The sequence below is a fragment of the Dipteris shenzhenensis genome, chromosome 18, assembly GCF_047967505.1.
Source record: "Dipteris shenzhenensis isolate YYH24624 ecotype China chromosome 18, Dip_SZ_1.0, whole genome shotgun sequence".
Taxonomy (NCBI): Eukaryota; Viridiplantae; Streptophyta; class Polypodiopsida; order Gleicheniales; family Dipteridaceae; genus Dipteris; species Dipteris shenzhenensis.
The window spans coordinates 36336534-36353264 of NC_141613.1; the positions used below are offsets into that span (position 1 = coordinate 36336534).

Sequence of the window (16731 nt, forward strand, 5' to 3'; positions counted from 1 at the left end):
AGCTCTCTTTAGATGTGATTAGATCTTGAATCAAATACTACTACAAAAAGTTATGAGTCTCTATGTTTGATAGTCTGTTTTCATGACAATTTTTACCCCCTTTCAGTAAACTGTCCATATCTCTTCAACCGGTTATTTGTTTTCAACGGAGCTTATATCAGTACGAGGATCACTTCACGGCACACCCTTGCATGTATTTTAATTTTTGATATCAATTTTCTGGTGGAATTTATAGACCTTTGTGTTTTCTAGCAGTTTGGAGAATGATTTTGAGCCATTTCTAGAGGCTTCTGTAAAGGAGGTGCCATGTTTCCCCGGAATTTATCCATCCAGCCAAATCAGCCCCTTCAAGCCCCTAGATATATATCATTTTATGTCATGTTGAGCCATAGAAACATGCACCCTAAAGAGAGCTCTTCTCTTTGGTGCCGATCGGCTTGGTGAGATAATGGCCTCTGCGGATCCTTTTCTTCTCCCAATGCTGGACTACAACGTCACTTGGGATGTTACCACATTCATTCTCCTCTAAGGGAAACAAGGAGAAAGATATGTTGTGGTTTTCTTTGCATGAAAATATTTTCTTCATCTCTCTTTGGAAGTGATAAGGGTCTCTATTATTAAGATTGGGAAGAGCAGGAAGCTAAGAGGTGCGTGAAGTTTCATTACCCCCAACTTCATGTCACAGTGTGAACTAGTTCCAAATGGTTGGCAAGTCCTTGAAGATAAGAGTCTTCTCATTTAACAACTCTCCATTTCTGTCCATCATGAGTCCAGCATTATAGCAGTCTTCGTGAGCTAGAACTTTTATATTTTCAAAATGTTGTGCGGAAAGCATGCACGGAGGCTTTTGTTTACTTTTGTTGTTCTGGATATGCTCCAAATAAACACTTTAAACCATGATACACAAAAGTACAAGAATGCAATATCATCGTTACAAATAAACATTGTCCGTCCCTTGGACTCTTGATATTTTTCCATTAGGTTTTCATAAGGTGGGGGTATATCTCCATGATACGACTCAATAAACTTTACTAGAATGCCATTCAAGTCTAAGATCACAGCTTTTCGTTCTTGATGGAGAGGCGTCGGTACCACTTTTGGTGGGGGTGGAGGTAGGCAAAAGAGCTAAGGATAATCCATTAAAGGGATGGATACCACTCTGGATGGCTTTAGTCTTTCTAATATGTCCAAACAACACCTATAAATTTGATCCCATTTTGTTGCTTCCCTCCTTTGCTGCCTCTTTCTCCACATAGCGATTGATTTCAAGCATGCATTCTTTGCTTGCTATTGACATGGATGCACAATTGCAATCTTGCTTCTGTCTCTTCCACGCGTATTGAATCAAGGACCAAATTGTCTTGTTTAATTATATTCGGACAGATTTGAAATACAGGTTTAAATATATATTTACAAAATTTTGAAAAAAATTAAATTCAAGCTTAAAATAGATTTAAGCAAATCATAGTCAGATCTGAAATAAACATATGAGCATATTGAACCATAATAAACATATAAACATACAATCATAATGAACCATAAAAAATCATAGTGAATCATATAAAGATAGACATTTAAAATCAAACATATAAAATCAAACATATAGCATCATATATATAAATATAAATTCATACATTGGGAAAACATATATATAAATATAAATTCATACATTGGGAAAATCAGCATCCTTTTCGGCAAGTGACCTGAGGGACTATCACCTTGGGGATATTCGCAGTTGCAATATCTTCTAGGTCATATCCTACATCTATAAGGTCTCTCACAATATTATCAATATTTTTTGCAATTCGATCTCTAGAGTTAAAGAGTGCAGCTCTGTTACATAGTGATGGGTCTACAAAAAACGACAATCCAACAATGAAAGCTGAAATAAGTGGAGTAACTCTAACTAGTATGTTTCTATTAATAAAACATTAGCTTACAATTGCTATCTAACTAGCACATGAGTACAAGTCCCGGGATGCGTCAATTTTACGAGCAAAAACCTATGAGCAGGTTTATTTGAGCGTGTTTTTCAAGAGATTTAAAAAATAGTATTTCTTTAGGAAACATGGTATTTTCACTTTTATTTTATATAGACTAGTCACTCATTCATTTTTACATAACATAAATCTTCTTATTCATAGACAGCCATTTGTACCCTTGTTATTACCTTAAAAAAGTGTTGAAAAATAATTCCTTTAAGAAACATCCCTCATAATCACTCTCAATGTAATAATATTATACATAAATAATCACTTATTAAACACATTTATATTATATGGCAATATCTTTTTTATAGTATTAATGACAAGATATTTATGGACATGTTTTTAAAGAAGTTTAAATTACTATAAACAAGTATTAACTTGGGCTTAAATATCACTTTCATAAAATACATGTAATATTTAATACTATATATGCAATATTTTCCAAAATATAACCCCATAGATGTGCTCAAATGGGGTTTTCCGATCAATTTGAGTGGCTGAATGACTATATTTGGTCATTGGATGTGAAAGTTATGTCACTTTTAAAAGTGTTGTCCAAGGTACCTTGGAAGACTACTTCAAAGGGGTTTCGCTGGCGAAATTACCTTGATGGCTTGCTTCAATGACTTTTATTTGGAGAAGCCCTTTTATGAAGATAGGTTGAGAGATATTTTTCAATGTCACCCCCTATTAAGTAAAAGTTGTAAGAAGGATCATAAGGGAATTTTCATGGAGAAGTCTACTCTACATGTGGGTTTCTTCAAAAGCCATCCCATTCTGTTCTCACCATTCCCAAAGATTCACGTAAAGATTCATGTATAAAATAGGTATTGCTATAATACTTTGCATATTTCTAAGTGAAACTATGTTTACTTCCAATCCATTTTCGCCATATTTTTGCACAGTTGGAAGCTTTTTTTTTCCTTCGCTCGGACGCTCGGAAGATTTTGCTCAAAAAATGCTCATCCCCCCCCGTCTACCTTATTTGTAGGAGCCTTCTATAGTGAAAATGTCTCACCATAGCGAGGGAATAAGGTGAGATATCTCCGTGTGGTACAAACCCTCCTCCCCAACGGCTATCATGCTGGTACGTATCTCCTTGCAAAAGCTACCATTCACTATGAAGCCCCGAAATCAACATATTCTACTTAACTTCATGGATTTTAGAGATTGTGAGCACCTCTTGCAGGCCATTAAAAGAGGCAAATTTTGTGCTAGAAGTCTTTTTGGGCTATGCAAGGGTCTATGGAGTGAGGAAGGTAGTAAGGTCCATAATTAAGATAGTTAGTTCATTTGGTCAGTTTGACCAACCTTAAGTGTGATTAGTGTGCGTTAGTTATGGGTTAGGTGTAGGTTAGTGTGTTAGGGTTTTGTTTAGGTCTTATTTATTTGACTCATCCTCTTCTCCCTAGCGGCATCTCCTCTTCTCCTCTACATCTCTCTGGCGGTGACTCATCTCCTCCTCTTGTTGAGATATGGAGCTCCACTCGTCATATGCCAGGGTGACCGTTGTGCATTTATGTCACCGACTTGTTAGCTGCAGATGCGGTTGGTACACCGCCCATGAATAATAGCTAGATGATATCTATTTTTCATATTCTAGCTAGTGGCTCAGTTAGTATGCCACCTAGGTTAGCTAAGTTTGGTTTGAGACCCACATATAGGGTTCATCTATTCCTTTTGTACAAAGAGAGAGTTCTTTTGGCTTTCATAACTAAGAAGAGGAAAACTGTTTTCAGCCTCCACCTTTGTGTGTATTCCCCCATTGTGTATGTGAGAAAGCTGCAAGTGAGACTCCTTACCTCTCTCCCACTCTCTTCACACCTCTGCATCTCCCTGCCCGGTTCCTCCTCACTGTCTCTCCTCTGCCTTTCCATGCCAACACTTTCCTCCCTAGTGTGCTCTTTGCTTCTATTGCCTCTGCATCCCCGGCTCTGCATCTCCTTCCTGACTCTGTGTCCCCAACTCTGCATCTCCTTCCTAGCTCTTCTTCTTTGCTTTTGCTTCCCAGCTCTTTCTTTACCTCTGTCCCAGCATGTGGGGAGATCGATGATGACGAGGTTCTCTAGTGTGGTGCCATGTTGGCTTCATTGCCATCAGCAGTTTGTGGGCCTCTCTAATTTATGGATTAGGCGGCTCTCCAACAAATTTCGATGCTGCATGTTCGGCCATCTCTCCAGCATATGAGTTGGGCGCCTATGCAATTCTATTATGTTTATGTCTGTTGTTTATGTCTGTAGGAGGTTTGCAATTAATGGCAGACCCTATTCTGAAATAGGGAAAAGGATTGTGAGAGCTTGTAAAGGCCAACGATATGTAAAAGAAGGTCCACATCTGTTGGGTTCATTTCGTTTAGAGTAGGTAGTCAAAACCCTCTCATCTGATAGCATTTTTATGCTTCGTTAGATGATTAAAGGGAGAATATACATATAAATGGGGGTTTGTCATGTCGCTCAGCCTATAGCTGTGCTGATACAATATTAGGTTGTGAGTGTTTCTCGTATGATCATGGAAACCTCATTTTCATTATGTCTACATCTCTATATAACTTCATCTTTTTGCGATGTGTTCACAAACCTCTCTCCTTCTTGTGGTGGTTCGCACTCTGTGGATTTCGATATTAATATGGCTAATTTTGAAGGTGTGCTGAGGGTGTGCTTCTCTATGTCCTCTGCATGTGTGTTCATATTGAAAGCGAACATTAGGATGTTGTGTGAGTAATGCATGTAACATTTGGGAAAGTGCTCTGCTTGGCAGGGTGTGCATCTTCAGTTGTTGTGTTGTGGCCATTGTCTACACTTGACAGATAGACCGTGTGCTTTTTGTTGTTCCGAAACTAACGTGTTTGTATTTTGAGTCATTCACACATCTACACTTACGATGTGTGCCTATTTTCGAAATGTACTTTTACACACTATCCTTGATGTTCATTGTCTTTCTTGCATTTTGTTTGATTTTATAAGTATCAACACTTTCTTGCAGTTCCTTTTATTTTGTAAGAGCAAGAAACTTGTCAGATGCCTTTATGTGATTGTTGCATGTAAAGTTTCTCTGTGCTATTTGTGTGGTTTTGTTTATTATCAAAGGTTCAGAGGCATAGTAGTGCATCCTGTTCATGATAACCTTTCTCTGGAGCTATATACGTCCTTCCGTTTTCATTGTTAGTGAAGTGCCATACAGATTTGTGAAGTTGCTTGCTTGTATAGGTAGTTCTACAAAGCCCCAACATTTCACCATCATAAAATAGTACCTCTTTTAAGTTTTGTTAGAGTCTTGTCATTATCTCTTTTACAAAGAGAAGTGAAGGTTGAGAAACCTTTGTACTTGCGAATCTAATATGAAATGGAAATTTTCACTATTTTCATAATTATGGGGAAATTATGATTTTGGAGTATATAATTCCGTTACATTTTTAAAAAAGAAAATGTTGTATGTTGTTTTTTAATGACCAAAGCAATTTTCAACTATGCTTTTTGTATAACGAACACTGCATTAACTTCATAGTAAGTTCTTCGATATAATTAATAGTGCATTTACTTTATAATAAGTTCAGCTTTGAATTATGTATTAAGAGAACTTGAAAATTTTGTGAAAATATTTCTGTCTTTTTTCATTGAAACTAAAACTACAATCAGAGCAATGCCATCTGCAATGTCTTTATAAAATTTAGAACTGGACAAAGGCATACTGATTTCAGAAAACAACATTGGAATGAATGATTTTAAGCATTTTGGATTTTTTTTTAAAGTGGGAAAAGAGACAAATTATAGTGTGGGTAATAGTAAACTTTACTTTATCAATACTTGCAATTCCAAATGAAAGAATGCAGTAAATAGGATATGTATTTAGTATTTTGCAAGCACAAATGCAGAAAATGTTGTAAGGGATCTCAGCAACATGTATGGACATGTCTGAAATGTGATTCAGTTGTGTTTGATTAACACATGAAACTCGAACTTAAGTGCATATATGTTTGCAATTTCATATGGAACATTTAGTACATGAGCAACATAAGAAATTGTTGATACGGTGTGTTACTGCTAACATTAGTTTGTTTAATAGCAGCAACGTCAAACCACATTTGTAGGTGGTCTTGAGTGTTTTTGCAAACATTATTTTATTGTGGACAGAGGTTTGTGGTGCTATTGATTCCAAGAGGAAGAATGTCCTCCCTCAAGAAATCTCTCCTTTCACTATTAATGTTGCAATTCCTTCACTGATTAGTGGTGTTGCATCACTCCTACTCTCTTCCCCTCCTCACATTTCCAATAACAAGACTCTTGTGAAAAGACCTATGTTTCAGTCCCCTAATTTAGATGGGAAGAAACCCAAGATTTCATTGTTTTGTTGAAAATGTGCCTTTCCCAGCCTTGTATGAAGTAGAGAATTGACAAGTTTGTGAACAATGATTTTTTTCAAAGCTTTGGTGGAAATATGAAAGTCTAGCAAGTAAGAAATACAAAATAAGATACACTTATTGTTAGGATATTGGGAGACAAAGTCCATGTCTAACTCAAAATCACACAACGATTTGTTATAGGCTATAGCTCATTTTATTCAAAATAAGCATAAGTACGATTATAGAAATTGGAAGATAATATTCAATGATATTGAGTAGTGATGGTTAAGATGAAAGTAGGAGTGAATAAGTTAAAATATGACAAGAGAAAGAATTTACTCCTCCTAAAATATTAATTGGCAAGAATGGGCAAGAGATGGAGGAAGTTTTAGGAAACAACACAAATATTTCATTGCATATGAAGGTGTGATACAATGAACCATGAAGATGATGAAGCAGTCAGCACATGGTGTTTTGTGCTTCTTCACCTTTGGAGCAATATATGCGGTCACAACACCAAACATGTTAATCTCAAAATGCCCTTCCACTTTTTTGTTTAAGAGATAGGACTTCAACAAGTGTGTGTTTTCCAGTATAAGGTCAACAAAAGGACTGAGGCAAGTGTAAGACCTTGTCCACTAAGGTGTCTTTCAACACCACCTCTATAGTAGCTCCTTCGGTGCTAGTAATGAGAGCCTTCACTTTAGGAATGTTAATAAGGGAAGTGACTATCACAAACCAAGCAAAACACTTTGTCACAGTCCCTTGAGATTTTGTTTTCCTTGCAAAGAGCACATGTAGACTCATACAAGGCAGAATTGACGCTAGTAACAGAAAGGACACTAGCAACCTGCAACAAGTGGTCTTGATTAATTATCTTGTAGGATTTCAAACAACATATAGCAATTCAAGAAAGGGTGTCAGGGACCTAGTTTCCATAACCAGTTTTTTGATTGTGTGTTCTAAAAACTCTTGTAAGATATATAGTGAGATTTGGATCTTTCAAGGGTGTGATGATAGTGATGTCTAGCATATTCAATGCAATTGGTTGTGTGTTTGTAGCCCATATTGTGAAGAACATATTGTTCCTCCCTGAAAATCTTGACCCTCTCAACAACTTTAAGGAAGCCAGAGCGCCTATTGCTCCAAAAAGTAAGCTGCGAATTTTGCATAGGTGATGAGCACAATCAATAATCACTGTATTGTGAAATAGCACACTAATAAGAGGTATGAAGAAGAAAAAATTCAAGTTAGGAAGCTCACTGTGATAAGATCTTTTGGATATTCGCCATCTCCAACTATGATCTCATCATGTTGCTTGTAAGATGTGCCAAGCTTGATAACAGTGATAGCTAGCATGGCTAGAGGTAGCTGGTTACCTTCTCCTTTGTTGATCAAGTTTTTACACTTCTCTTTGTATATAGTGATAGTTCCATCGAGGTATATCTCAAACACAACATTGTAAGGAGGGATGTGCTTAATGTGGGTGGAGGGGTCAAAGGCAATACTATAATCTGTTGTACCACCATTGTTCCTAGGATTCTTTTTGCATACTGAAAAGTTTGCTACTCAAATACAATCACCAACATTCAAAAACCTAATGAAATCACTATAATACAACTCATCTATGTGCAAAGTTATACATCCTATACCTTTCCTATGTGCAAGGTCCACTTTCAAGCACTTGGGATAGTTGACAATCTCAAGCATATATGTGCCATACTTGTTAAGAACCTTTCCATCAAAGACACAAATTTTGACAGTCAAATCAATGTCAGGAACTAGGATATCTTTCACTACACGTCCATTCTTCTCTTCTTCACATTCAAATACTGAAGAAGTAAATGTTTGGAACAATAGGTTCTTCCATGCATCTACCTTGGGAAAACTTTATGAATGAGTAACAAGTGCAAATGCATATCTTAATGAATTACGAAAAGAAGAATTTCTCTTCTCACCCTATGACATTTTCTTATTCTCTGCATTGGTTGGAGCACTTGCGTTGAAATTTGAATTGTTCTACGACAACACAAACATCTCTTATCGATGTCTTGAAATTGAGAAGTTGATGTCAAAAAAATGACAATGCAAATTGCAATACAACATCCACACATGTATATGTTTCCATGTAAATTACGAAAGAAATTCGATAGCCGAAAGATATGAAGTATTGAAATGAAAGCAAGCTTAAAGCATGTATTGTTAGACAAGGAGAAGAAAACAATCAAGGAAATGATGAATACCATGGAGACACTCTACCCAACGAATATATCTCTAACTTCAATGAAAAGGAAAATTTTTGAAATATATCTCTAACTTCAATGATGAATACCATGCAGACACTCTGCCCAACAACAAATATATCTCTAACTTCAATGAAAAGGAAATTTTTTGAAATAAGAAATGCTGCAACCCATGTGTAACATTCAAATACAATGGAAGCATCAAACAAGCAAAATCGTGAAGACAACGAGGACCTAACAACCTCACAAGGAAATAAATGTCACAAGGACCTAACAACCTCACAAGGAAACAAACGTCAAAGGCAAACAATTACAATTGATAGAACCTTAGTCAAGAAAGATACGCCTTGATGTTTAAGAATTTCTCAAGACATGTTACAAAATATATAAAAGAGATAAAGGACACACCTTCACATGGCTACTACTCTTGTGAAAGAATGGTTTTCAGAAAGCATAGCATTTACTTTATGAAGACACATTTTGAATGAATAGCAAGCAGAAGAGAAATTAACAATGATACATTTCAAGTCAAAGAACATAGAATTTGCCATGAATGCAGCATAGCAATAAAACATAAGTCTATTCACAAGTACTTTGTGCCTACAAACATAACATTAAATGAGACATTACGTATTATGAATCAATTAAATGAAATTGAGGAACGATTGGTGGCACCAAGGATCTCATTTACCCAAATTAGAGAGTTGGGACATAGTGGCCAACTTGGGGTTAGTGGAAGCATTGTCAATGTGGTTGCCGATACAAATAAGGTGCAACAAGTCTTACCACGATTACTTGAGGATGAAGCTTCAATGACTGGAATAAAGAAGAAACTAGAATATAAAAACACCTACGCAATAGGAAATTTGCGTCCTAAAACACTTATGAAAGCTCTTCAAGCACTCATAGACAAACCTTTATATCTTGCCAACAAAAGAATAAGATTCGTTAACTTCAATAAGTTTTAGGATCCAAATAATTATTACCGTGAACAACTACTACTATATTACCCATTCAAGGACGATGAAAACCAAGAATTAATACTACATGGAAGTTGGAAAAATGCATACTATGCGAGAATATCAACTATAGAAGAAAACAAAAATAAATACAATTACCAATACAATGAAAATGCTGAAAATGAAGACTTCTTAAATGATCCAAGCCCAAACGAAGACAGTAACTCGAACAAAGATGAAGGTAAACAAATTAATGCTGAAGAATGCTACGACATTGGACTCGATATGCCTCCATTGCAACAACAACCAAGAAATGATCATTTTGTAGTGTAAAGAAATGGGACAACAAAGAATACTTTCAGAAGTTGTGTTCTTTGAACGAAGAGCAAAGGCAACTCTTCAACGATGTTACGATACGTAAAAGGATAAGCCCAACAAACAAAATACACTTGTTCCTAACTAGAGGGGCACGCTCAAGGAAAACCTATTTGCTACTTCTACTAGTGCAAGGATTGCTACATCATTACAACCAATACACGTCCAACATTAAACATGAATTGCCAAAGGTTATGAAGGTGGCATATATAGGGAAAGCATCACACAACATCAATGGCAACACCATCCACTCCGCATTACACTTGCCAACACATACCAAAAACCTAACCTCCCTACCTAGAGATAAACTAGACACCCTTTCCTCCCTATATGAACAAGTTGAACTTATCGTGTTTGATGAGATCTCATTGGTGGGCAAAAGAGCTATTGACTACACAGACCTTCGAATGTGCACACCACTCCAATTACTTTGGAGACGTAGACGTCACAAGTTGCGGTGACTTCTACCAAGCAAAGCCCGTAAAAGACTCTTGGGTATTCAAAAATAAGGAAGATGAACGAGAAACCTTGGCCAACACTTATTGGCACACAAAACCAAAATGCTATGAACTCAAGATGACAATGAGGCAAAGTAACTATGCCTTTGTACATGCATTGAATTCCTTTAGATATTGTATGCACACAGAAGCACAAGTACAATACATTAACCAGATGTGCCACTGACCTGTGCCAAGAGATCAGACTTTCCCACACCTTCACTACACAAACTCTCAAACAAATAAACATGATAAACAAGTTTTGGACTTGTCCGTAGGCACAAAGCACATCTTCAAAGCAATAGATCACCTCTCTGCGACAATATGCACAAAAGCTAGACTTTTGGAACATCCAAAGGACTCCACACAATTATAGAAATAAAAGAAGGCATGTTGGTTGAACTATGTTCCGGTAATATCAACCAACAAGATGAATTGGTCAATGGTGCAAATGGAATAGTCATCACATCATCCACCTACATGGGGAAACATATGGTTTGGATACTCCTCCCTCAACAGAAAATCGAAATGCAAACTAGAAACGACAACAAACAAGCATACTACAAGCATACAAAAGAGTGGACACTAATACATAGAGTAACAAAAGAGGTGCAAATAGGACCATAAAAACCAAGCATCCTCGCTTTGCAATTCAACTAGTTGCAGCAAGAACAACCCATAGAGCTCAAGGCCTAACATTAGAAAAACTTGCTTTCTCCCCAAAAGGAGTACGTGCACATGGATTAACATATACAAGACTATCACGAGTTAAAGAAATAGAGAACCTATACTTGCTCGAACCAGTGCAATCAGATAACTTCAATGTAAACAACGATGCCGAGATCAACAATAGCAAAGAAGGGATTCACAATTCTCATTCAATCTTTGAACACAAGATCCCTACCAAAATACGAAGAAGATGTTAAGGGAACAAACCATTTAATGAATTCACATATCATATGCTTACAAGAAACAAGATCCCTACCAAAATACGAAGAAGATGTCAAGGGAACAAACCATTTAATGAATTCACATATCATTTGCTTACAAGAAACAAGAACCGCACAACTAAGTGCATCATTCCATTTGAACTTCCATCCAATAACAAATTACTCCCACTCAGGATCATGCACACTAGTTAGGAGAGACATCCCAATTAAAAACGTACAAAGCCTCAATGACGAAGGAATAGAAATAACAAGCATTACCGTAGAAACAAAAAATGACAGAACATCCTCAATGTGTACAGACCACCATCTACAAAATAAAACATTTTTATATCGTACCTTCAAAACCTCCTTACAAAACTAGGTAACATAAATTCTCCAACAATTTTGCTAGGGGATTTCAACATTGACATGATTTTTAAAAAAGCACAATCAAGAAAACTTGAAAATATGATGGATAACTTTAATTTTAAATTAGAATTCAATGAACCAACAACTATTTATAGATCCCAATTAGACCACATATGGAGCAATATTAACAATCCTAACAAAGTAGGAGGTACATCTTTCACATATTGGAGTGACCATTCCATCTCATACATTTACACATAAAGAAAAGGAAAACAAAAATTTAATATGCCATCCCAAAGAACAAAAACAAAAGCATGACTCAATTTAACAATCCAGCAAAATGGCACTCCCCATTTCATGACCAACCAACCAAAAAAAAAAAACTGACATTTACCTAAGTAAGGCCTTAGTGGGATATCCACCTTGTTTTATTACTGTTTGATCGAAGAAACTTGCCCGTGGGAATGCCCTAATATCTGATGAACGAGTAGGGAATTGGCATTGGGAGCCGATTCCTAAGAGGAAACTGTGCACACTGGGGATCGGTCGGCGGATGTCGGGAGCCGGTTGCCCCGATTTTCGATCAAAAGTCGGCGAGACCGAGGCCGATTTTGATTGTCAGAGCGGAGGGAGCCAACTGGACAAGTGTCAATTTCTGATTGGCAAAAATGGCGGTGCAATTTGGTACTATGCGTGACACATAGGGCGTTGTGCATGTGGGACGCGCACAATGATTGTGCAAGTTGTAAAGCCCATCTAGGTAGCGGCGGCGAGATGTGCACCATGTATCGGTTGGTCCTGGTGGTTGTGGGCTTTTCTTGGAATGTCTACCGCCATTACCATGTGGGTTAGAGATGTGATGACTAGGGATGAGATCGGATCCGATGGTCGAGAAGGCAGCGCTGCCGCCACCATTGATGGAAGGTTTATCACCTTCCCATTTTCAAAATGATGTCCCGAGCCAAGGCCGAAGAAGGCACAGATGACACATGCGGGACGCAGAGAGTGCAGATGACAACGCGGGGGGAGGGTGGAGGAGGAGAGCATTGTTCCAAGGGTTAAAGGAAACCCAAAGGCAGCCCAAACAAAAACCTGAAAATAACAAGAAGGGTAAAGATGCTTGGCAATTTTTAAATTTGCTGCTTTTTCACGTTTCTACTTCATTTTTATTTGTTGATATTTTTTTCTTCAATTTTTCTCCTTCACTTTGCTTGTTGGTCTCCTCTTCTTCTTCTTCACTTGCTTGTTGGAGATCAGCAGCTGCAGCAACCTCAACATTTTCTCGGATCATCCTTGTATCTTCAGCAGCAGCAGTAGCTTCATCATCCATCATCCTTCCCTGTATCTTCAGCAGTAGCAGTAGCTTCATCATCCATCATCTTCGTCTTCTACTCAGGTAATTTCATCAATTCTCGTCGCAGAATCATCACCAGATTTGACATTTTCGCTGCACAGTAGCAGCATCATCATCAGATCTGCGCAGCGTTTTCGTCTCTGGAGCTTTGAGCAGCGTTTTTTGTCCCCTCGCAGCGTCGATTGTTCAGCAGCAGTCCCCAGAACAGCACAGTAGCAGAACTGATCAGGAGATTTGAGCAGCGTTTTCGTCTGTGGAGCTTTGAGCAGCGTTTTTTGTCCCCTCGCAGCACAGTAGCAGAATCATCAAGACATTTGCGCAGCATTTTCGTCTGTGTAGCTTTGAGATCGATTGTTCAGCAGCAGTCCCCAGAACGGCAGCCATGGATTCTCCTGCCCTCATCCCCATGGCCGTCGAGTGGAGCCTCTTGCCCGACCACATCCTGCAGCAAATTTTCTTTACTTGCCCCGTTCTGCATTTCCCGTTTGCTCCTTGGTCTCCAAGCGGTGGAACTCTGTGTTGAGTTCTCAGAGCTTCGCTCTCCAGTATCACTCTTTCCACAAGGAAATTACCTGGTTTACTCTCTGGCACCATCGCAAGGAGAGCATGTTTTTCTACGATGCATTCGCAAACCGACCACTGTCCTTCCCCTGGCCTTGCTTCTCTCCCTGTATGAAAGTTCTAGAACGTAGGCATTTTAATGCTGCTATCAACAGCTCTTTCATGTACACATGGATCTGATGAATAGTCTCCAGAGTCAGTCTTACCCCAATCTGATTTTTAGACTCTTTGTTATTGTATGAAAAGTTAGAGTCTCCCTCTTCCTCCAAATGTTCAATTGTCACTGAAGCTAGTTTTAATAGTTATTTGTTTGCCTCCAGAAACCTTTTGATTTTTTCAAAGAGATCTAAAACTCCTCTTGCATTGCAAGTCTTATGGCTGTATCTTAGCAATTGATATCTCAGAATGCCAGGTAGCACAAGTCTCTTGTGCCTTGAGCTCAATTTATAAATTGACTTCCAACCACTCCTTTGTTTTCTAGGATGGGCACCACATTTTTGCAGGCTATCACACCTTGAAGTAGAAATTTGTATTTTTTGTCTGTGTGGGGCATAATGACTTCAAAAAGTCCTGGCTCTTAGTGTATCTTAAGTTTCCTTTCGTTTCCTTCCTAGCTCCAAAATTCAAATCTTGTAGCTCCTTCCTCATCCTGCACTTCTTGCTGTGTCAAGTATGCCCTTTGACCAGTGATCCAGCATGGAGTGCACACATAGAAAGATCAAGACTCAAAGACTCGGAGCAAGGAAGATATAGCAGTTATGTCCTAGTCACTCAGCAGACTTACAGGATTGTAATATTAAAATCTATCTGTGGGGCATGGATGGCGATGAAAGAGCAGTCAAAGCTGGGTTGGGACTCCCCTATAGATCAATTGCACAATCGAATCCTGTTTTGTGAAATTTACTGTAGAGATAGATTTTACAACGAGGTACCTTACAGGTGTCGTGTGATTTAGATACTCCACCTTGAAAAGTGGGGACATATACGGGTTCACTTTGGACTAAAAGCTGTGGACAGACACTCGATAGAGGACCATATAAATATATGGGGGTTGTTGCGGCTGCTGTTCTTCTTTTCTTCTCTTTTTCATTGTTTGGGTTGGGATGTTACAGCTTAGTACGGCCTGAGTTTATTCTGGTGAGTTTACCCAAAAGATTCTGGAATTCTTTCAAAGCCCAGACAGTGATGTGAACATAAGCATAGCTTTGCTTACCAAGTTACTTTCATTTTTATTTCTTACTCTTTGCTCTATTCTAGTCTTAGAATGTGTGCATAAACAAGAGATGTAACCACTCTCAATTGATTCATGAAGTAAACAAGAGACTCCGCAGGTCTTCTCTTTTTCATTGTTTGGGTTGGGATGTTACAGCTTAGTACGGCCTGAGTTTATTCTGGTGAGTTTACCCAAAAGATTCTGGAATTCTTTCAAAGCCCAGACAGTGATGTGAACATTTCATTTTTATTTCTTACTCTTTGCTCTATTCTAGTCTTAGAATGTGTGCATAAACAAGAGATGTAACCACTCTCAAATGATTCATGAAGTAAACAAGAGAACTCCGCAGGTCTTTACGATTGGGCACTGATGATGGCATAAGCATTGCTTTGCTTGCTAAGTATGTCTTACTTTTGTTTTTCATAAAAGTTTTTGATGGCATAAGTGTTGCTTTGTTTGCTAAGTATGTCTTCCTTTTGTTTTTCATAAAAGTTTTTGTTTACCTCTTTTTTCTTCTTTTCTCTTTTATTTCCTGTGTAGATTTTTGGTCTTTAGAACGACAAAAAATCTAAATCTGTATGATTGGACATGTTCTAGTCTTTACAAAGGTATATATTGATGCTTGTATTCTTTCTCTTTGTAACTCAGTTTCTATCAAGAATGTAATTGGAAGTGAAATATCTTTTAATTCCATGATAATGCCTTGAAATCATCTTTTCCTCCATTGTCACACCGATGGATCTTATTGTGCTTGCTAGTCTAATTGTGGTGCATTGAATGAGTCAAATTTTGATTCACAAAGATGTATTTGCAAGTGTACCTATGAAAGTATAACATAGAGAGACCAATAAATTGAATGCACAGTAACTACCTATTCAATGTAAAATGAGTGCCAAAGAAAGCATCTTGTATGTCTTCGAGATTTGAATGCTAAGTCAAATCAACCAAACATAGGAATTGAAGTTGCTGTTGAAGTAGTTGAGTCAAAGATTTGAAAATGGCCACTTGTTTGATTTATAATAAATGAACAAACAAAAACTTTCCTCACATTAGGAGCTAGTGGAAATCCAAGACAAGAAATTCTTTTTGACATTGAGGGCTCGAGGAAATCAATCACATTTGATTTTATTAGAATGAATTGCCTTGCAAACTTAAGTGGGAAGATAAGGTCTCTAGATCAAGTTGTATATTTGTCATATATTGACATCTTTGCTTGATGTATTTTGAGCATATCCTGCTTTGGGATGCTCATCTTGTAATATAAAAGCAACAATATTTTCACCAAAAAAAAGTGTGTGTGTGTGTGAGAGAGAGAGCGAGAGAGATTAAACCAAAATGAAAGGGGGCCACTTGGCAAGAAACTGTGAAACACTTTTTTACAAAAGTGTAACTATAGCGCTACCTGGAAGGCAGTGCTAATAACAAGTGAGTACAAGTACTCGTGAGCACTGCCTTCAATTAGAAAAACAATTGTCAAGATGAATGAATGATTAATTTGCAACACCTGTGGTGGAATCCCATGTATAGGAAAGTTCGAATGATTTGCAAACTCCGTGAGAGAGAGAGAGAGAGAGAGAGTTCTTAAGAAAAGAAAGTGTATGTGAGTGAGTGTGTGAGTGAGAGAGAAAGAACCAAAATAGAAGGGACCACGTGGCGAAAAATGGTGTGGGATGCTTTTCTAAGAAAAGTGTTTCTATAGCAAGTAGTGCTAACAAAGTAACATGGAAAGCACACTAAGAACCTTAGCACATAGTGGATGGGTTTGGAGTTCCCACTCTATAAAGCAGCTGGTTTAGAATGGAAATAGACTTTCTTCCATCATGAACCAAGGTCCTACGCCACATGGTAACACATACCACTGGGATTCATTCCCAGCCCCTCTCCCTTCACGTGCTAGGACCCTA

At 37.8% G+C, this 16731-nt stretch overlaps 1 protein-coding gene across 1 annotated transcript; it reads left to right on the forward strand.

Annotated features, from left to right (window-relative positions):
• Nucleotides 1–12688: 12688 nt before the first annotated feature.
• LOC147891171 (uncharacterized) lies at nt 12689–14300 on the forward strand. Its single transcript, XM_087389172.1, has 3 exons — nt 12689–13008; nt 13055–13095; nt 13230–14300. The coding sequence occupies exons 1-3, from the start codon at nt 12689–12691 to the stop codon at nt 13289–13291; spliced, it is 423 nt and encodes a 140-aa protein (XP_087245298.1). The 3' UTR covers nt 13292–14300.
• The last annotated feature ends 2431 nt before the right edge of the window (nt 14301–16731 follow it).

Bases quoted from the DNA above. Each gene is read 5' to 3' on its own strand.
- LOC147891171 (XM_087389172.1), top strand. From the start codon at position 12,689: ATGCGGGACGCAGAGAGTGCAGATGACAACGCGGGGGGAGGGTGGAGG. The intron at 13,009-13,054 runs AGCAGTAGCTTC...ATCTTCAGCAGT, and splicing joins ATCCTTGTATCTTCAGCAGC to AGCAGTAGCTTCATCATCCA. The intron at 13,096-13,229 runs GTAATTTCATCA...GTCCCCTCGCAG, and splicing joins CATCTTCGTCTTCTACTCAG to CGTCGATTGTTCAGCAGCAG.